Here is a 22738-nt window from a genome sequence, read left to right on the forward strand (position 1 = left end):
CAACATTGCCAGGAGCTTTCAGATACACATTAAAGAATTCAATGAAGTTAAGCAGCTGGGGTATAGGATAGTATTTGACTTTCAAGCTCACCAAAAGCTGTACTACCATACCAAAGCTGACCAAGTGTATTAAAAAGGAACAACAACAGAAAGACATGCACAAGGACAGACGTTTGCTTGATCTGCTGGCTCAGGGCCAAATATTTAATTTGCTTTTTGGAAGTCATTAATTTTTAAAAGTATGATTCTGGGAAATTCATGCCAATAGCCTGAAAGCCCACCGACAGTGAAGGGTACATCAATTTCAACTCGCCCAGTAAAACCTTATCCAACAGAAGCCAAGATAACATCTACAGGTGTTCCCTCTTTGCTTCTGACAGTCACCTGCATGGTCACCCCATCTGCTAAGGCCAGCCTGGACCTCACCAATAAATCATAGCCACCTCTGTATACACCTGAGAGGAAAACAAGTGAGGAAACCATGTTAAGAACTCAAAACAAGCTCTGAATAATGAAACTTATCATGCTCTGCCTGCATTTCCTTTCTATTATTTTAGCTTTTCTAGAGATTTGTGCCTATGGGTGGGAACTGAATCCTACATACAAATTCTAAATACTCTTTTATATTCCCATAATACCAGGTACATGGAAGGTATTCAATAATACTGATATGAAATACTTAAGGTGGGGGCATTGGTAGCTATAGGAGAGATTAAATGCTTTGGGCCAAATATGCATCTTAAGAGAACCACCTAAGAATAGCATGCAAATTAAACAGCTAAAACAGATTATTCAGTTTGATGGGGCTTCAAGCTGTAACTCTGATAACAGTGGGACAGTAGCAGGGCATGAGATGCCCATGCACATCCCTTCCTATCAAAGTCTGCAACAAAATAAAGGAGAAATCTGATGAAGGTTTCTTACCTGCCAGATAGAGGGAATGGGAATTCTTGTTCTCAGGTACTTTGTCTGACCTCTCACATGGCTGCATGCCCAGAAATGTGATGATGTTGTTGACAGCTTCTGTGTTGAGAAGATGGATGCCACAGTATCAGAAAAGGTCAGCGTAGGGGTTTGCCTCTGCACTAGTTTGGGTGGGGGGGCGGTAGAGGTGGGGACTGGTGGTGGTGTGTGCCAGGAGGTGACTGGCCTGGAAGTGGGCTGATTCAGTTAGATGATGAAGACAGGGTTCTGGCCTTTTAAGTGAAACAGTTGGTGAAGTATTTGAAGAAAAGGGAGTCCTTCTGGAATAACAAATGTGCCTACTAGGTGTTAGACTGTTAGGCAATACACTATTAAGGAAAATTGTTCTCACCTTCAAGAGTTTTGGTAGAACTGAGGGCAAAGGTCTCCTCTTTCTCAAAGGTGTCGCCTACCTCCTCCCAGGCAGCAGCAAAGTTAGGCTTCATTACCTTCTGAATGTGGTCAGACACAGTCACTTCAAGATCTTCTAGCTAGTAGGTTAACAACCAGGGGTCAGAAAATGAACATCCTCTCAGTTCAGAACAAACATAGAAGAGACTAGTTCATTTGGTTTTATCATCCTGTGATATATCCTTTACAGGAGCCTAGGAAGAACTACCAAACTAAACTAAAACTTCAGACTAGTTTGAAGTTCTGTAGTCTGGATAAGTCAAACAGCATAGGGCATAAGTCAAATACCATAGGCCCTGACAAAGGAAAGCAAAAAACCAGGTTGTTTGGCAAGACCTGTATTCAGATCAGCATCTGTAGCCCTGGGGTAGGTACAGAGCAGTCACATTCCCACATATCACCACAGAGTTCAGGCTGTATGTGGCCTTCTGAACTCTGCATTCTCTAACAGGTAGAATTTTTCCATAATAAAACTTTCCCTGAATTCTTTGAAGCCTTTGCTGTCCATGATGTGGCTATATTACAAGCAAATTAAAAGTTGCTGAACAAAACAAAAAAAATCCCAATTCTCAATACTTTAAATAAAACTGATCTCAATGAAGATCATGTAATTATTTTCATCTCTGAATTATCCCTATTACAAAGACATTAGAAAGGGTGAGTTTTGCATTAACCAGTTATGGAGTGGTAAATCCCATTTCTCTTTGGCATGAGGCACTCCCATGACAGGAGATTAACCCAGGTCCTCCTCAGCTGTAATGTGTTTGAGAAGAATACAGTCCCATAAGTTCATGTCAGATGTTCCTAGAAAAATGTTCTCTCTGGACAGAAGTCACTCGGTGGAGCAAGGGGTCAGAGTGAATCCCTCTGTGCAGGGGAGACTCACCACATACTCGTCATCATACCCCTCCTCAGCGGGAACCCCTGTGTCGGGGTCGCAGTCCCGGACCGTGAACTTCATGGTGCAGCTAAAGGTGCCTGCGGCTGGAGGAGACAGCAGGTGAGCCTGGGTCAGTGGGCCGCACAAGCTCTAGTGTCCATCAGTAACTTAGGAAGCACTATCTGTCCTTGGCTCTGTGTTCTGAATTACCAAGTGAAACATATGTAGGCTGTTCTCTAGGGTCATAGTTCTCACAAGAAGCCTGCAGGCTGGACTTTGAAATCTGTTTCCTGCTGCGAGTCAGAATAGTACAGAAAAGAAGACATGAGCAAAACTCCGTTTTTATATTCAGATAAGGAAAGCAGGGGGTAGAGCTCAGTGGTAAAGCATCTGACTATGGATCAGGAAAGCAGCAGGGGAGACACTTTCCAAGGAACTTTTCACCACACCGGTCAAAACATTAAGAACCACTGCTTTATGAGCTGACAAAAGCATAAAATATGGATAGTTAAAAGCACACAGATCATTAATCCTGACCAAGTATAGCAGAGTCTCAGTATCTTTTACAAATAATTATATCCATAGATTGTGGACCAACAGTGGATTTACAGATCACCAGAATGAACTTGCAGTATGTAAACTTTCAACATGTAGTGAGTAGGTCAGTAATGAAGTTCTAATATTGGTAAAGTCAGTGTTGTACAATGGAAAAGCAAGTGGACAATGATATGTTTTGAGATTATCAGTGGAAATAATAAGAAAAGAAGGAAAATGAAGTCTTCATGAAGAAGACAGGATTTTCTAAATTGTTTGAAGGTGGGTTATTTATTAATCATGGATGAAGAAAAGGCACATAGGGTCTAGTCCATGGTCTGGAAAAGGGCTATCAGTTTAAACAGTTTCATGTGTGTGTATGAAACTGTGGAGTTAGAAAGCTGGGGGACAGAGAGAGAGAGAGAGAGAGAGAGAGACTGTGGAGTTAGAAAGCTGGGGGATAGGCAAGGACAGGAAAGAACTGACTCAGATGTAAAGACCATGTGTGACAGGTTGGAGAGTGGGAGTTTCATTTGCTCAATGTTAACTTTAGTAAACTCCCTCCATTCAAAACTACAGAAAATGTCAATACATTTATAATGCAAAGATGTAAATAAATGTGCCAGGCCCTTAGCTGTGAGACATCTACCTCTATACACCTGTGGCATTACAATTCAATGCCATAGATTCTTTAATGTAAGTTTTAACAGAGTGCTATGTGGGAGTTCAAGATTAACAGCTTGAGAAAATTACAACAAATTTGAAAGGATATATAGTTTAATCGGATCTCAAAAGATGCAGAAGAGCTTCGGCAGGCAGAGGAAGGTACACAAGCCAAAGGAAAGAGGCCAGAAAGGCATGGTATAAATGGAAGCAGTAAGAGAGATGCTAGTACATAGGTGCTGAGAAGAGAATCTTTTTAGGAACAAGTCTGAAGTACTTTATATTTCCAAGGAAGGAGAATAGATATTTTCCAGCAGGCTCTAGTGAGCTTAAGTAGTCAAGAGATTAAAATGTTAGAGATAATTGAAGCCACTGCTACGAGTCTTATGAAGAATAGGCCTGAATTCAGAAAGCAAGTCAATTTACTCAAGTATACTGAAAACACATGGTGGGAGTGGATTGCCCCACATAGGAAAGGGTGTACCTATCAATTACAGAATCTGTTTCAGTGCCATAGGGGGTTGATTGATGAATGATCTTGGTTAAACTGAGGTAGGGTTTTCTGCAGGAGGAAGGTGGAAGAAGAAAGAAGTAGAAATTAACACAAATTTAGAATAGATCAGGTGAGTTATTTTTTTAAAAAAGAGAAGATGGGACTATGATATGGACAAAGGTCAAATAAAAATGGAGAGGCAGGGCAGATGCTGAGTCATAGAAGATTATGAGGTATGGTGAACCCCATGCTGGTTCACCGAGGCCACTGGAAAATGAGGAAGAGCAGTAAAGAGAGATGGGAACAATGGCAGTTCAGAGACTGGGCTACCTGGTTAAATTTTATTATAAGTAAAGACACAAGACACTATGTATAAGCAAGTGATAAGGAAAAATGGATTAAGAAAGTAAATGGGAGTGGTATTAATACAGATAATATTCCTGAAACTTTTGTGGCAAATTTTCAATTAAATGGCTTGGTTGATACAGTGAAAACTTACATGGAATCTAGGGTGAACTCCAGTAAAACCCACTGGTAGCAATCTCTTATTGTTGTGAGAGAGGATGACTACCAACATCAGTGATGAGGAGAGTGGGTGAGAGAGCCTTTCCATGGCAGGAGGACAAGACTGAGCCCATTGCCATAACAAAGATAAGCACTTCATGAACCACACAAGGCAGATGACAAGGGAACAGGGGAGGAATGCCCTGAAGATCTGCATTAAAACTGTTCCCAGAAAGGAGGCTTGTCTTGTGAGGACTGACTGAAAATGGGAGATAACTGTTGAGCAAACCTGTATGGAGAAAACCCCAAAACACAGAATTAAAGAAAAGCTGGATGCTGGAAGACAAGAAAGGCAAGAGCTGTGTGACTTCGGCTGGGGTGCAGGACACGCACTGTGGCAAGTGGCAAACTGGGAGATTTGGTAGGGAGCTGCCAGGTCTCAGCCACTGGAGGGAAGTCTGTGACTAAGTGAGTGGGATTATAGGTGATTCCAGAAAGCTTTGTTGGAATGACAGTTACAGAGAAGGATGTGGTCAGTGGGGCAGAAGATAAGAGGATAGGAGGGATGGGCCAGAAACACAGGCTACCCGCAGCATTGCCCACAGGTCTGGACTGAACTGAGAAGAAAGGGTTGTATAGAGAGTGAAGGGAGTCAAGGCAAATGAAAGAAAGCGAGTGGGCAGTGAGTGCCAGAAGTGAGCATGTGCCCTCCAGGAAAACGCTGCACACACGGCAGGAGGGGTGCTGAAGATAAGGCTCTTCTCTAGGACAAACATGGGGGGCAGGGAAGAAAGGTACAGAACCGCAAGATTAAACTGCTCCCAGGGGGAAAGGAGCCACCGAGGAATGACAGAGGTCAACATGAAGGACAAGTCAGCATTCCTGGGCCAAGAGTCAGGACGGAATGAAGAACGGAGAGACTGGAGGCAAAGAAATGGAAATAAGTACTGTATAGTGGACAGCAGAGAAGGCAGACAGGTGTGGGACAAAGATTTTGAATCGAGAACCCCGCCAGAGCTCAGCAGGGTCTAACGGGACACGTTTTGGATGTAAAGACCGTATGGGGATGAGAAGTACACAAAGTGTGAGGCCAAAGACTGGAGTGGGAGGGAGGAGCACCGATTTGGAGGGAAATTGTCAAAGGATTTGGGTGACAGGAAAGTATATAAGGAAGCTGGTTACAATGAATGCAGATAAAAACCCATTGCTGGCATCTTTAGAGATTAGGTTTGACTTATTAGAGGATGTAAATAGGTAGTTTGGCCAGAGGACAGATTATTGTAGTAGATGGGGATATGAGTGAAGATTCTGAAGGAAATATACCTGAAGAGAAGTATTTTGCATCCATTTCATCTGTAGACAGATGGGAAATGAAAGGGTGATGGAGAGCTAAGATATGGTAGATTACTGCAGTACACCATTAAAATTGGTTACTCTTAGAAGTTACCCTATTATGGCTAAAAGTGACAGACATTTCCTAGGGAGATTTGTGTGGAAAAAATTCTGGAGGAAGAGAGAGGTGAAAAGATGGAGGCTAGAAGCATAAAACAGAAGTCAGAGGGTTTAAGCTGGGGTGCTGAATATAAGATGTGTGAGAGTAGGGAAGGGCAGTAAAGAGGGCCAGAAGGAGGAATACTGGAAAAGGGAAGAAATGCGTATTAAGTAGAGAGATGGGAGCTAAGCTAGATTACAACCAAAGAGGAGAGAGGATGTGAAGAGGAAGTGGCAAATGAGAGCTGGTGTTAATGAGAGAGTGCCTAACAGAATCTGGGAATCTTTGCTCCAGTGATGTTTGAAGCAACAAATATGACCAATAGAGTGATAAAATAAGAGCCTAAAGGTGATGGGTCTGAGCCATGGCCAGGGGCAGAATCCTGTGAAGGTCTGTACTGAACTGAAGAGTGCAAATGTACTCATAACAGTGTACAGGAAACAAGGAAGATAAAAGAAAAACACTCACTACTCAATCCACGGGGAATGCTACAAACGTGGTTGCTGTGATGTAGGTAACATAGTGATGTAGGTAACATAGTGTTTCTCTAGGGTCAATCAAAGAAAAGAGCAGAAGAACCTACAGAAGAGATGGGGTCATGTGAAGACTGGCAGGTACTGCAGGAGGGAGTTGGCACTGTACTTGTACCAGAGATCATGATTAACTAAGAAAGAAGAGAGATGGGAAACTAAACAAGGGAAGAACTTAAGAGTAGTTGAGAACAGGTGGAGTGGCATGGGCACAGGTAAGATGAGGAACAGTTTCCCAGAATGGGAAATCCTGTAAGATCTTATAACAGGTCTAATTGGTCAAATGATGGTTCTTAATGCCAGACTCTGAAAAGCAGTATATACAATAGGAGAATTGGGATGTTTTAGTGGGAAGTTTAGTTAGGAGGATTAAAAGCAGGCTAGCAACCTTAAAGACACCAAGATAAATCTCTGAGCACTTGGTTCTGTAGCACGGATCATGAGTAAGTGGCTAGGGATATGTTGTAAACCCATATGAAAAGTAAAACTTCATTTGTTATTTTCATGTACAGATGGTAGAGGAAATTATGCTATATGTAATTAAGATGTGGGAGGGCAAAAACCAAAGGGAGATACAAACGAATATCATGCAAATACCACGTGAAAGTTGTCCTTAGAATTTACTCTGCCATGTGAAGGTTTTCTGAAAGTGAAGAGACAGCTACAGGGGAGAGAACCTGGCTAGGAAGTGCTGTTTTCAAGGAGACTGAATCCACTTGAATGAAACAGAATGGTAGCTAAAACAAGAAGAGAAGCTAAAGATAAGGTAGCATATTTCTTTAGGGTAAGACAGGTAATGAGAAAACGAATCGGAGAGTGACGTTACAGATGCCCCCAGATTAAAACAATGCCATTTGAAGAATGACAGGTATTGACTGGAGAGAGAAGATCCCATATGTGGGCCAAAAGACACAGAAAAGGACATAGGGCGGGGGGAGTTAAAGCCAAGAGGAGTGCTGTACAGACAAGAGGACGACTCTGAGTGGATGGTAACAAGCAAAACCACAGGACCCTCAGGATTCCCAGAATGGGGAAGCCTACAGGTGTGAGGATGGACCTAAGCAGTCAGTGTGTTGGATGTCAGCCAGACTGCAATGACTAGTCTGTACAATGGGAGAGAAACAGAGGCTTGAAAAGGAGTGACAGTCAGGAGTAGACTCCTGATGCCTTCACTGGAAATTTTAAAGGGCTTGGTTTTTGTTACAAAATTCTCTGGCCCCACTAGACCCACTGAATCAGCAATTTGGGGTGGGACTCAGCCGTTTGTATTTTAACAAACTGCAGTTTGAGAGCCACTGCTTTAGATAAAGGCAGATAAGGAGTAATTCTGATTAAAAAATCTTTGCTAGCAAGCAGTCATACTAGGATTAGTTGAAAATAAGAGAAACAACTGAGGAGACTTGTAAGAAAAGACAGTAGATAGGGGGAGAATGGTGGCTATGAAAAGGGAAAGGGCTGTGTGACTTAAAACTTGGGTGGGAAGCTTGCAGGAAGTAACATGGCCAACGAGTAGGGGCATGAAAGAGTGCTAGAGTGAGAAATCCTGGGACATGGGAGGGGGGGAACCTGAATAGAGTGATTTTTGTTAATCTAGATCACAACCACTCAAAGAAAGGAGGGAGGGAATGTGGCTACATAAGAACTGAGGTGATGAGGGGGGACCTGTTCAGGAGGCTTTGTAGAAGACAGGTTACAGGGGCTGGAACTATATAATCCAGTCCACGGTCTGAACAGTGACTGCTGAATGTGACACGTTCTCCTTTATCTAGATATGGGAATGTGTACATACCCAGTCTCTGAATGAAAGAGGGATGCTGAATATAAGGTACCACTTTATAAAAAGGAGTACAATAGTAAAGTTAAAATTGCTGCCAGATGAGACAGTATCACTTAATATTGATGAAGAAACTGTCACTGATACCACATGGAGGCATATGACATCACACCTAAGCCAGAGACCATGATGAAAAGGAAGAAGACAGCTTAGCAGCTATCTAGGGGAAAGGCTTGTCTGAAGAGTAGAACATTGGTTTTGTGTGAGGGAGAGAGTGGGTGTGAGGAGAAGAGGAAACCTCAAAAAGAATATGCATTCATTGTTATGAAAGTTGAAGATATACGGGGGAATTCTCCAAAGGGAAATTGACTATATGAGGGACGTTAAAGATATACTCAGAAGTTAAAGAAATATATTAGAATTTACAGAAGGTAAGAGAAACACCTGGGGAGACCTGTATGAAAAAATAGCAAAGAAGGAAAGAGCAAAAGAGGTTAGAAGCTAAATAAGGAGAAAGTGTGTGTGAATTAGGGTGAAGAACATGCAATGTTGAAGAATAAACATGGAAGGGCACTGAAGAGCGCTAAATGGGAACACTAGGGAATAGGAACTGGAGATGTGTCAGAGTTGTGTATGAATAAGGAGAGAACGTGAGGTTAAAAGCCAAACAAGAGCTGGAGTATGAAGTTTTGCAGTCCAGGATGCTTTTTGGAAAAATACTAGAAGTAATGGGTGTGGTCAGTAAGAGTGAAAGGTCAGAAACAAGCCAAGTGGGATGGACATAAAAGGCAGGCCAGTGACAGGAACCCTATGGAGGTTTCTGTTGAACCAATAGTACAGAAAAAAGCTTTGGGAAAGAGTCTGGGACACTTAGGGAAGATGGCAGGGCCTGAGCAGCGAGTGCCCAACATGAGAGGATATCTGTCCCGAAGCAACAACTGGATCCATAAGCATGCTGTAAATGTAGGTGGAAGCTGAAAGGAGGGACACAGAAGACCAGGAAGCATGCTTCTCTAGGGCAACGTAGGAACAGAGGGAAAGGAATGAAAGAGCAGTGAAGCTTCCTGCAGATGTGGAGGGTTGATTTAAGAATGGTGTTTACTGACTGGTGGGTCATGGTACAGTATTTGGACTAAGTTTACGATGGACTAAGAAGGAAAACAGAGTTTGTGAAGTGAATAAAGGACTATTGTATGAACTAGAGAAGACTTAAGAATAATGGAGTGGCAGCAATACAGATCAGGTATGTAATAATGAGATGCAGAATGGAGATCTTGATGTAAGTTTAAATGTTCACATTGGATGGGAAGGCCCAATGGTAATGAGTGGTGTATCTGTTAACAGAGTTTCAAGGACCTAGATAAAAATGGGAATTAGAGAGTAGACTAGAATGCTGTGAGTAAATTACTCACAGTAAATTAGAATGCTGTGAGTAAAATTTTTTAATTAAAAGCTTGTTTAATAGGAAAGTTTAAAGGAGTTTTATTAAGAGGATTTCTCATAAAAAGACATTGTTAGTAACCTTAAAACACATCAGGATTGACCAATTAGGGAGCATGGGCCAGTGGTTCTTCTGTAGAGAAGACTATTTGTATTTCTTGAGGAATGGTTGGGAATCATTAGGGAGGTAAACCTCAGCAGAAACATACTGTGTCCTTTGCTGTAATATAGGACAGTAGCTGAAATGGTTAGTTAAGATTAAAACCCCCTCTTCTTTCTTATTCTTTAATGCTCTACCATATCTTAAATAATGGGAGCATTGCATGAATTAGAATGGGGTTCTCAGTAGAGTAGCAAAAAGGCAAATGAGATATGAACTGAAGAGACCTGGAATGGAAAAGTCTGTCAGATCTTAGAAGGGGTCTGATTGGTTAAAAATGTTTGCTGTTAAAGAGGACAGGGAGTGGTGTATATAATGAGAGAGAAGCAAAGGCCTGCATATGAATGAGTAGGAGTTAGAAAGTAGACTAGCACTTATAGTCTTGATGAAAAAAAAAAATGGGACAATTTATACATATATAAAAAACCCTCAAAGATAGCATTACATATTATTTGTGGGTACATAAATATTTATGAAAAGTATAACAATATGTTTATCAAATTATTTAGTGATTTTTCTCTTAGGAAAGAGGTAAATGATTCTTAAGTGGTACATAAGTCTCAATTACATGTGCATTATTCTGTTCCTTTAAAAACTATCAATCAAATATAGTATAAAGTCATGATATAAAGAAGTGAGGTAATAGGTGTATGAATTTGGGGGGAATAAAACATTTTAAAGGGCTGGGTTGATAAGAATGGTTAGAAGGGAAAGTTAGGATGATAAGTCATTGATAGCAACCTGAAAGACACTGGTTTGACTAGAAAGTGCAGGTGAGTGGTTTATCTGGTGAAGGATGAACTATATTTGGTAAGCAGTAAATGTAAATATGCCTCAAGAGTACACCTCAAGAGAAGACTAATGTATCCCTCACTATGATTAGAGATGGAAGCCAAAAATATTATAGATGTTCATATATATGACAGAGCGAATAATCAATGGAACTCAGGAAGAATTTGTTGAAGCATGATGTTAAAGTACTAAGAAATTAGTCTGTTAGGACTGACTGAGAGAAACTGCTGAGATACGTATTTTTAAAAAGAGAGAAAGAAAAAGTAGGGAAAAACTGAGGTTGAGGTCTAAGTAAGGAGAAGGGAGTAGATATAGGCTGTGGCGCAGAGCATGCAGTTTTGCAAGATGTTGAACAAACAAGGGCACTAAAGAGGGCCAGAATGAGGAGCACAGCCGTCAGAATTGGACGTTGAGTGAAGAACTGTATGGTAAGCCAGACATCAACCAACTGAGGAAAGAAGTGAGAGTACTGCTAAATAAGAGCAAGAGTATGATGTGTTGCTGTCCAGAAAGTTTCGTTGGAAGATTTTTAGTAATCAGTGTAGTCAATAGAATGAGAAGTTAGAGAGTGATTAAATGCAGTTGGACTTAAAATGGGCCAGAGCAGAAATCCTGAATAGATTTCAGTACAGAATGTAGGAAATAAGGAAGATAGATGAATGTGGAATTGTGGGTGCTGAATTTCAGAAGTATACATATCCAGAAAAGATGACTAGATTCACTGGAATGATATAACTGGAAGAAGAAGGAATGTTGGAGGAAACATAGGGAGTTTTCAGCAAAAGGAGGCAGAAAAGGAATAGAAGAGCAATGTTCAAGTTACTTGCAGATGGAAAGACATTATTTGAATAGTCATAGTGATGAAAGAAATGGTTATTACTCCATACTAAGGCCGGAGGTTATGACAGAATAAGAAAAAAATAAGAGAGGATGGCAAGTAAGTAAAGGGGCACTGTATGAATTATATAGGAGTTCTGAGTAGATAGAATGGCAACAAAACAGATCAGGTGTGAATGAAAGAAACAGAACCATCAGGTCCTTCAACTGTGTTTAGAATGAAAGATGATCTGGGGCCTAAAAAAGAACAGGACTTGGGTAGGCTGGCTCTTCAAGTGTTTGTGGGAAATTTATGACTGAAGTGACTGTTTATGAGGGAAGGTTAGAAAGACATGGATTAAGATAAAACTTGACAAGGTGGCATTGGTGGAAACTTAAAGATATCACCACTGATTGACCTTTTAGGAGGTGTGGATTGGATCCTTTTTTCTGGTAGAACAAATGAGTGCTGTTGACTGAGGAGTGGTCGGAGATCATGAGGAAGCCAACCTCACAGTACTAAACTCATTGATATATTACAGAATCTGCAGGGGAAAGATAAGGAGAATGTTTAAGATGTGGTAGGGCAGATGTTCAAAAGGAGTTATGGAAGACTTGCCTGTAAGTATGAGGTTAGTTTGCCGAGAAGTTAAGGTGTCACATGAGAGCTGGTTGACAGTGAAAGAAGCAACTGCAAACACTTGTATTAAAGAGAGAGGAAAGGGGAAGGGGGGAGAAGATGCTGGTTAGAGAGGGATGCATGAAGTAGGCTGGGTATGTAGTATGCCAGGTGCAAAATGGCAAATATTCCTGGGACCAGAATGAAGAATGTGGGTATCTCCAGCTGTTTACTACATTATCAGAATACTTGTTAATATGAAAAGTTTTTAACCTGCATATCATTATGTGCTTCAGCAACCTGGTACAGTAAGTTAGCACTCTTAAGCTAGCAAAAACTGAGTTTGTACTGTCTGTTTGGGATAGTGTATGTTTGCTGCAGATATAGTTCCTCCATGTATAAGCTCACCTCCTATGCTCAACGGTTTTAAATGTGTTGTGCATTATTCCGGTCATCTTCCCTACAATATGTGTGGATCAACCCCAGCAATTCACCAGTTGGTAAGTAAATGTTTCACAAAAGTTTCTTATTTACACATTGCATTTAAAAAATCTATCTGCATTTGGTATTTCTCTTGAGAACCTCTCATTATCCATGCAATGTAAAATGAAGAATGCAATTACAGTCCTATAGAATGGGGTCATTTTGCACTACATACAAACATGTACACTAGTGAATGAGTTTTATGCTAAATAATTGTGTAGTTGTCCTTTAAAGTGGTTTATAAGAAATACTTAGAATTTTTTTATAATAGCATTTGTGTGATGGTTGATAAGATATGTTGGATTTTTTTTTAAATGAAGATGGTTACAGGCCTTTGAATTTAAGATATTGCAATATAAGCATTTACTAAGAAAAACTGTTATTCAGCATATTTTAAAGAAAAGATAATGAAAATTGCTTGTACTTATAAAGCAGTTGAGTCAAGAAGAGAACTGGGTGGTGAGGCATTTCTTAAAAAAGAAAGGGGGGTAGATAAAGTGATAATTGAAAATGAGACATAAGGACAGGATCTGGGAAAGCATGCCTTCATAAGAAAGTGTAGTTGGCAGAAAGGTCAGAGACAAACTCAGTGAAGTGGACCTAAAACAAGACAAATTGCAGGGCTCCAACCAAGGAATAAATAGAAAACCAAAGCAATTCAACAAAATATGTAAGAAAGGAGAAACATGGAACTGGATTGAACAATGAATGTAGAACAAAAAGAAGAACCAAAGAGGGAGGTATTAGTGAGTGTGTGAGAATGGTACATACTCAGTATATAAATGGTTAATAAAAGGTAGAATAGGGAAAGAAAAACCAGAAGAAAATGGGTGGAAAAGTAAAACTTAACTTTAGATGGGAAAGATCATGTGAGCAATGATATTCTGAAAAACAAGGTTTGGCACTATAATTGTATTTAATGGAACAAGGAAGAAAGTAGGTGACAGAAATCAAGGAAAAAGAGCACTGTATGGATAAAAACATTTCTGAACAGCAAGATTAAACATAGGGTAAAACAGTTTCACAATTAGGAGATCCTTGTTCAGGGCAGAAATGGACACAGGATTAAAGACAGGCAACAAGTATTAAATAAGTGAAGGCAGATAAAAACAAGTCAGAAGGCAACTGCATGCATTAGAGTGGAGTATTACAAAAAGGCAAAATGGAAAAAGAAGTTAAGACATAAATAAAGAGGGATTCAGCTGACATGGGGGAAAGGATGCAATGGAATAAATTAAAAACTGTACATCTGCATCAAGAAAGGATTTATAACTTCGTAAGATGGTACTGGGCAACTTATGAAATGGGGGTGGGTTGAGGTATACAGGGTTTAAATATGGCAGAGAAGAGAAAGGGGAACAAAATAGATGTGTAAAACTAGAGTTACACCTAGAAATAAAGGAGTCCATGAGAAGAAACAAGAATAAGACGAAAATGTCCTTATTCAGTAATAATGGAAATAGAAGAAGAATAAAGGAAAGGAAGACTGCATGGATTACATACAGACAATGACAAAACTAGAGTCCAGTAAAACCCAACGCATGATGAGGATAATAGCAAAGACTGGGTAAAATAAGGTAGTAGAACAGAGAATCCTGCCAAGCTTGTTACAGTATATAAACTTAAAACATACAAAGTATTAATGAAAGGAGAATATTAAATGAGAATGTGAGTGAAATCAGGTTAAGAAGAGGGGTTAAACCCACATATACATTTTAATAGCTGAGTAAAGGAAGGTTCAAGTTTTCAACGAGATCTAGAAGGGAGAGAAATTAAGAGTCTGGCAAAGAGAGTGTAGTCGAGGGACAAAGGATGAGAGGGAAGGTTTAGAGCATCTCCTGCAAAATATTAAATACAGAAAAGAATGAGAGCTGCAATAAGTAGACTTCCTGGGTCTATAACACAGGGAACGCTAAACAAGTGTTTTCAAACAAGTTGTTTGAACAACTTGTTTGAAAACAAGTAATAATGGAATGAATGAGGGATGTTTGAGGAAGTTTACAAAGAAAGAATTAAAATCACATTCAACAATTATTCCTGACCAAGAGGGAGGACAGACCTAAGGAAATTAAAAGTTTAACTAGGAAAAATAGGCTGGAGTTTGGGGCATGTAAGATGGAAGGGAATGGGGTGGTTCCAAGAGGACAGTGCTAGCACAGTGTTGGGGTCGTGATGGGAGCAGTGCTGGGATCTTTGAGGACCTGGGCCAGGGGCAGCTGATGGGAGAGCCGAGGTGGGCAAGGGAAGAGTGCAGCCCAGGGAGGCAGGCTGGCCTTCCACAGCAGTGATTCTTTCCCGGGGTGGGGGGGGGGGTGGTTTTCACCCGCGGGGGGGCTGGGGCATGGCCCCCAAGGGAGGCCTATCAGAACATCTGAGGGTGAGCAGTGCTCTGCTCCAAACAAAAACAAACCCAAAAACACCCAAAAAGAAAACACAAAAACAATCCTCAGAGATGCTGCTGATAGGCTGGCCTTGGGGGTCATGCATCCTCGGGTGAGAATCACTGGGGGGAAGGCAGGTGGAGAGCGGGGCAGAGAGGTGAAGGGTGGGTGGGGCAGAGGGAGGCATCAGAGTCCAGACTGTCAGACAAGGAGGAAGAGAACCCAGGACCAGGCAGACAGCGAGCAAATGGATGTAGCCGACAAGGCACCTGGAACAGTGCAGGCTGGGGGTGGGATTGGGGAGGTGGTTACAATCCGTTGGTTGGGAGTGGATTGTAAGCATGGTGTCCCTGAGCTTAAGCCTTCTGAGTAGGGCTAACGGAGATGGAAGTGGTGACCGAAGGGAAGGAGCGTTGTGTGCATCTGCACATGGAGCACAGGAAGGGACGTCCGCATGATGGAAGGGGCAGAGTGCGGTGGGAGAGGTCAGACCCTGGGGAGAGGTGACTGCGAGGAGGGAGGAGGAGGGCGGACAGCAGGACCAGAGCTCTCTCTGGGTCTGGACAGAGTGTGGAGGTGTCAGGGGCAGGGGTGGCTGGCAGGTGTGGGGGCAAGAGGGTGAGAAGAAGGTGAGAGCGCTGTGGTGAAAGGAAGGGGTAGGAGAACCCGAGGCCGAAAATCCCTGAGCGCTGTGTCGGAGTGTGAGACGAGGGTCTGGATGGAAACATGAAGGGTTACAGGGGCTGTGGGGCCTGGGAGGGAGCTCAGCCTGGCTCTCTAGCATGTGTTGGAGGTGGAGCCTGTGTTCAGCAGAGAGACTGAGGCAGAGAGAACTGAACTGGGTGGAGCAGCGGATGGGCAACCCAGAAGGGAGCACACAGCAGAAGAGACACCTCAGTCCAGCTGGAAGGGTCACAGAGAGTAGCTGAAAGTGTTGCTGTGTGTGCCCTAAAGAAGCAAGCCAGGAGAGACCCAGAAACCAGGCCCAGGGTGTGGGAGGTCAGGTGAGCTGCCTCAGACAGCTGAGAGAGCGGCATGGTGGAGGAGAGGGGTCCGACAGGCCAGAGAGTGAGGAACCGCCGGAGATGGCGCCCGGCAGCCAGGGCAGGAGTCGCTTGATGAGAGGGCCAGCGAAGACACTGTGCCCAGAGGGATGGCAGAGAACCAGGAGAGAGTGGGTGTGGAGAACCTGGCCCCCAAAGTGGGCCAAGGGCATGAGGAAGCCCCTGCAGGAGGAAGAGCACAGCGCAGGTCAGGCGAGTGAGGAACTGGGAGAGGTGGGATGAGGCCAGTGGAGGATGAGCTGCTAGAGGCAGTGGCCCAGTGGAGAAGGGTGAGCAGATGAGCCCCTGGGTCTGAGGGAGGCATCAGAGTCCAGACTGTCAGACATGGAGGAAAAGGACCCAGGACCAGGCAGACAGGGAGCAAATGGATGTAGCTGACGAGGCACCTGAATGACGGGGGGTGGGTTGCAATTGCTCTTAATGGGTCAAGAGTGAATGGAATTGCCAGCTTGGTGGTCCCAGAGCTGAGGATGCTTGAGATACAAAGCCCAGAGATGCAAATGGAGACTGAAAGGATGACGGGTTGTATGTACGTGGGCAGAGAGCACCAGAGGGGACGTCCACACTGATGGAAAGGCCAGAGGGGGTGGCAGAGGTCAGTGCAGGAGAGTGTCTGGGGGAGAGGTGACTGCTAGGAGGGAGGAGGAGAAGGGCGGATAGCAGGGCCAGGGCTCTGTGCAGAGGGAGGTTGGGGTTAGAAGGTGTGGCAGCCTGGGAGGAGGCTAAAGATAACAGTAGTGTGGTGAAGGGATGAAGGTAGAGAGTCAGGAAGGGTTCCCCACGAATGTGTCAGAAGAGTATGAAACAATCTGAATGGAACATGAAAGCTTACACGGCGGGGGGCGGGGGGGCGGGGAGCTGGGAGGACAGGGTGCCTGGGTTCACAGGACAGGAGCTTTGCAGGGTGGGGCATGTGGACAGGACAGTGCGTCTCAGTGTGACTGAGGCAGAGACGACTGAACGGGGTTGAGCAGCGGATGGGCAACCGAGAAGGGAGCACACAGCAGAAGAGACACCCGAGTCCAGCTGGAAGGTCACAGAGAGTAGCTGAAAGTGTTGCTGTGTGTGCCCTAGAGAAGCAAGCCAGGAGAGACCTAGAGACCGGGCCCAGGTCAGGTGAGCTGCCTCGGACAACTGAGAGTGGGTCGTGGTGGAGAGGGGGTCCGAGGGGAGGAGGGGCAGGTGCTGGACCCTTGCAGCTCAGGAATGAGAAGTTACGTGAGAAGATCAGGGAATCCACCACCTCAGGAGAGGGATTACAAAGAACCTGAACAAGTGGGCATGGAGAAGCAGATATTCTGCCTCCAAAAGTGGGGCAAGGGTATGACCGATCCCATGCAAGAAAAAGAGCAGTGTTGGTACGGCCAGCAGGGAACCTGGGAGAGGTGTGAGGAGATGATGGAAGGTCAGAGAGGAGCCCAGAGAGGCAGGTCTGTCTCCACAGTGGTGGCACACATGGCCCCAGAGGGCAGGTCCAGAAGTGAGTGGACATCAAGAAGTGAGTGGACATCAAGGAGAGACCACTGGCCCTGTGGCATGCTGGCAGGACGTGAGAGAAACAGGAAGACTCTTGAAGATAAGAGAGAGAGAAAAGGCAGAGGCGGGGCCAAGTAATGTTCCGTCCACACTCAGTGTGGGGAAGGGGATAGTGGAGTCTGGCCGCAGCCGTGAGCCTTGGTCCCTGAAACCACGAGGGGCGTCAAGGGGAGAAAAGGGACAGAAGAGGGGAGAAAAGCTCATGGGGGTGCCAGGGGCTCGGAGACAGTCAAGGGGCCACCGTGGACAAGGGGAAGGCCATGTGAGCAGCTCCTAGTCTGGGGATGTTGGCAGATCTTGGGGGTAAGGGGACTGGAAATATGTGGCATTGAGTGGAGACAGTAGGAGCAGAGCTGGGAACCCAGGGCCCGGGTTTAAACACCTGGGGCCCTCAGGAGCAAAGAGGGGAAGGGACCCAGTGACAGGGAGGGAACTGAGGAAACAGGGCAGTGTTGCACAGGGAGAGGGCCTCTACACAGAGCCCTGGCAAGAATTCTGAGGGCCTGCAGTGTGGACACATGTGGGTGAGTCCAGTGTAGGGGTAGCAGATGTGCTTAGAAATGGTGGAGGAGGGAGCAGGAACCAAGGTGGAGGTGACACGTCACAACCATTGCTGAATTCATGCGTCTGCTTATGGGGGGAGGGAGGGCACTGGAAAGGGTGGGAGTCTAATGTAGTGGAGAGAGTCCACCCAGAGAAGTTGGAAGAGAGGAGGCACCATGAAAACCTGTGGAGTGTCAGAGATCTAGTCTGAGAAGATAACATGGGCAGCAAAGGGGCGCAGAGGGGGAAGGCAAGGGGTGGGTGATGGGGGTTAGGAGGTCAGGAGCTCTTGTCTGGGAGGCTGAGAGCTGAAGGACAACAGAGGGAACAAGGCAGAACAGGATGGAGAGTGGGGGGGGGCGTGGGCGGTCACAGAAATCTGCACACAGGTGGGGTGAATGGAATGTCACCAGGAGGGAAAGAGGGCCAGGGGGACCTGGACTATTTCAAGGGGGAATGTGAGGTCAAGGACAGCTGGCAGGGGTGTAGCATGGGTGCTGATGGAGAAGAAATGGAAGCAGTGGCGGCCAGGGAAGGAAGAAGAGGAGGGAGCGGCAGCTTGGGGTAAAGAACTGTGGGCAATGGCTTGACTAAGAGGGAAGAGAGGAGAAGAAGGAAGTTGAGACAGGAAAAGGGAGCCTAAAGACCATGGCCTGGTCTGGGTGAGGACCCAAGGCTCCCAGGAGCAGCTGGAGACAGGGGCCATGACGACTGGTGACGTGGGCAGCGCTGCACAGGGAGAGACGAGAGAGCCTGCACAGAAACACCGCAGGCCTCGGGGGCTCGAGGGTGGACTCAAAGTGGATGGGGTCCAGTGTGGGTAGCAAATAGAATTGGCAGAGGAGTGGCCGGGAATTAAAGTGGTATCAACAGTGCTTCGGTTATTTACAAGGGACCTCTAAAGGGTGGAGGCCTAGAATGTGGCAGAGAGACTCCACACAAGGAGCCAGGGGAAAAACAGGGACCTTCAAACCATAGGTCTCGTCAGAGAAGAAAACAGGGGAGGCACAGAGGCACAGCAAGAGAGAGCGGAGGGCAGGATGGTGGAGACTGGGGTTGGGGGCTCAGATCAGGAGGCTGGATGTGGGGAACAGAGGGGCAGGCAGAATGGGATGGAGAACCAGAAGAGTCTCAAAGCACAGCTGAGAGGGAAGGAGGGCAGAGGGGAGATCTGGATCATGTCATCAGGGCGTGGGAGAGCAAGGCAATGGTGCAGGGCAGGGGTGCATTCCAGGGTCCGAAGGAGGAGAGGTGGGAGCAGTGGAGGAGAAGGAGGGAGGAGGTGGGAAGGTAGGGGCCTGGTGTAAGTCCTGTGAGCAGTGGCTGGATGAAAAGGGAAGTGAGACAAGAAGAGATAGTGCCAGGCTAAGGAAAAGGGAGCCTAAAGGGAAACCGTGGCCCGAGCTACGGAAGGACTGAACCAGAGACAGTGGGTGGTTCTGGAGAGAAGGGGGCAGGGCAGGGGATGGAAGGAGTGTGAGCTGGGAGAGCAGTTCCCAGGACGGAGCACCCCCTATGGAGAAGGGATGACCCAGGGCAGTGATGACAGGCATCAGGGAGGATGGAGAGGAGATGATGGGCCTAGAGGAGAGGCTGACGCTCTGCCTAGGCCAGGGAGGGGAAGGGGAGGAGTGGAACACGTGAGGAAAAGTCAGAGGAAGGAATGTCCACACGCGTCTTGAGGTGGCAGGACAGGAGGGTCACCTGGCAGAGACAGACCAGGCGATGGGAGGCACCCGGGGAGGATGGAGAGCAGAGGGCAGGGGGAGGGACACAGGCTGGACAGCAGCAGGGGGAAGGAGAAGGGGGAGGTAGCAGAGAGGCATTGTGGCAGACGGGCCACCCAGAAGGACTTAAGAGTTACGGGGCTAGCCAGTCGGGGCTGAGGCTTGTGGAGGGAGGCGTGGAAAGAAAGGGGTGGCTAGTGGTGGGTGGGAGCAGTGGCTGCTGCTGCGCCTGGAATGTCGTGGCTAGGGGAGAACTTTCAGCCAGGCTCTTCAGTACTATGGATCCGATCTGCTGCGGATGGGGTCGGGGGACAGGGTGGGAGGTGGGTATCAGGAGTGGGTAGGGAATGGGTTTGGGTTGGGGTTCAGGTCGGTTTGACAGAGCTGAACATGGGAGGGGGATGTCTGGGATCAAGATGCGGGGGTGGGGGGGTTATGAGACAACTTCAGATACTGGAACATCATGTGCTTTAACTGAGCTTCTGGAGTGATGACACGCCCAGTGTTGTGGTGATGACTACAGGTTGAGGACTGGGAGGACCAGTGAGTCCACACAGAGAGGACAAAGGGGAGTCACTGCAGGGAGGGAGGAAGGGAAAGGTCTGCTCAGTGGAAACACAGAGGGACAGGAAGACTGGGCGGGGCGGGGGTGGGTGGGTAAGGCTCCCCAGGGGGACATCGTCCCAGGGCTGAAATGAAGAATGGTAATCTGGGGTAACGGACAAAGTGCCAAGAGGACAGGTCTGCACCAAAGATATTGTTCCAAAGCCCGAGAGTCATAAAGGGTGAGGGGTGGGGAGAGGAGTGTTGGCAGGGGGTGTGGTTTAAGAAGAGAGTGCTCTAATGGAGACTGGGGTTTGGGGCACCTCAGGTGTCCGTGAGCTAACAGGAAAGGAAATGAGGTGGTTCCAGGAGGACAGTGCCCGGCCAGTGTCAGGGGAGCAGTGCTGGGATCTTTGAGGACCTGGGCCAGGGGCAGCTGATGGGAGAGCCGAGGTGGGCAAGGGAAGAGTGCAGCCCAGGGAGGCAGGCTGGCCTTCCACAGCAGTGATTCTTTCCCGGGGTGGGGGGAGGGGTGGTTTTCACCCGCGGGGGGGCTGGGGCATGGCCCCCAAGGGAGGCCTATCAGAACATCTGAGGGTGAGCAGTGCTCTGCTCCAAACAAAAACAAACCCAAAAACACCCAAAAAGAAAACACAAAAACAATCCTCAGAGATGCTGCTGATAGGCTGGCCTTGGGGGTCATGCATCCTCGGGTGAGAATCACTGGGGGGAAGGCAGGTGGAGAGCGGGGCAGCGAGGTGAAGGGTGGGTGGGGCAGAGGGAGGCATCAGATCCAGACTGTCAGACAAGGAGGAAGAGAACCCAGGACCAGGCAGACAGCGAGCAAATGGATGTAGCCGACAAGGCACCTGGAACAGTGCAGGCTGGGGGTGGGATTGGGGAGGTGGTTACAATCCGTTGGTTGGGAGTGGATTGTAAGCATGGTGTCCCTGAGCTTAAGCCTTCTGAGTAGGGCTAAGGGAGATGGAAGTGGTGACCGAAGGGAAGGAGCGTTGTGTGCATCTGCACATGGAGCACAGGAAGGGACGTCCGCATGATGGAAGGGGCAGGGTGGGGTGGGAGAGGTCAGACTCTGGGGAGAGGTGACTGCGAGGAGGGAGGAGGAGGGCGGACAGCAGGACCAGGGCTCTCTGCGGGTCTGCACAGAGTGTGGAGGTGTCAGGGGCAGGGGTGGCTGGCAGGTGTGGGGGCAAGAGGGTGAGAAGAAGGTGAGAGCGCTGTGGTGAAAGGAAGGGGTAGGAGAACCCGAGGCCGAAAATCCCTGAGCGCTGTGTCGGAGTGTGAGACGAGGGTCTGGATGGAAACATGAAGGGTTACAGGGGCTGTGGGGCCTGGGAGGGAGCTCAGCCTGGCTCTCTAGCATGTGTTGGAGGTGGAGCCTGTGTTCAGCAGAGAGACTGAGGCAGAGAGAACTGAACTGGGTGGAGCAGCGGATGGGCAACCCAGAAGGGAGCACACAGCAGAAGAGACACCTCAGTCCAGCTGGAAGGGTCACAGAGAGTAGCTGAAAGTGTTGCTGTGTGTGCCCTAGAGAAGCAAGCCAGGAGAGACCCAGAAACCAGGCCCAGGGTGTGGGAGGTCAGGTGAGCTGCCTCAGACAGCTGAGAGAGCGGCATGGTGGAGGAGAGGGGTCCGACAGGCCAGAGAGTGAGGAACCGCCGGAGATGGCGCCCGGCAGCCAGGGTAGGAGCGGCTTGATGAGAGGGCCAGCGAACACATTGTGCCCAGAGGGATGGCAGAGAACCAGGAGAGAGTGGGTGTGGAGAACCTGGCCCCCAAAGTGGGCCAAGGGCATGAGGAAGCCCCTGCAGGAGGAAGAGCACAGCGCAGGTCAGGCGAGTGAGGAACTGGGAGAGGTGGGATGAGGCCAGTGGAGGATGAGCTGCTAGAGGCAGTGGCCCAGTGGAGAAGGGTGAGCAGATGAGCCCCTGGGTCTGAGGGAGGCATCAGAGTCCAGACTGTCAGACATGGAGGAAAAGGACCCAGGACCAGGCAGACAGTGAGCAAATGGATGTAGCTGACGAGGCACCTGAATGACGGGGGGTGGGTTGCAATTGCTCTTAATGGGTCAAGAGTGAATGGAATTGCCAGCTTGGTGGTCCCAGAGCTGAGGATGCTTGAGATACAAAGCCCAGAGATGCAAATGGAGACTGAAAGGATGACGGGTTGTATGTACGTGGGCAGAGAGCACCAGAGGGGACGTCCACACTGATGGAAAGGCCAGAGGGGGTGGCAGAGGTCAGGGCAGGAGAGTGTATGGGGGAGAGGTGACTGCTAGGAGGGAGGAGGAGAAGGGCGGATAGCAGGGCCAGGGCTCTGTGCAGAGGGAGGTTGGGGTTAGAAGGTGTGGCAGCCTGGGAGGAGGCTAA

At 46.8% G+C, this 22738-nt stretch overlaps 1 protein-coding gene across 2 annotated transcripts in view; it reads right to left on the reverse strand.

The window, feature by feature from the left end:
- Nucleotides 1–168: 168 nt before the first annotated feature.
- Nucleotides 169–22738, reverse strand: part of COPG2 (COPI coat complex subunit gamma 2) — a 228614-nt gene continuing 206044 nt past the window's right edge. For both annotated transcript variants that reach the window (XM_061165807.1, XM_061165808.1), the window contains 4 exons: nt 2261–2358; nt 1316–1454; nt 925–1023; nt 169–455 (listed from right to left, as the gene is read on the reverse strand). In XM_061165807.1, coding sequence (XP_061021790.1) covers nt 325–455; nt 925–1023; nt 1316–1454; nt 2261–2358 — 467 coding nt within the window. In that variant the 3' untranslated portion in view covers nt 169–324. The remainder of the gene's footprint in view (nt 456–924; nt 1024–1315; nt 1455–2260; nt 2359–22738) is intronic.

This window comes from Dama dama, chromosome 18 (assembly GCF_033118175.1).
Source record: "Dama dama isolate Ldn47 chromosome 18, ASM3311817v1, whole genome shotgun sequence".
NCBI lineage: Eukaryota > Metazoa > Chordata > Mammalia > Artiodactyla > Cervidae > Dama > Dama dama.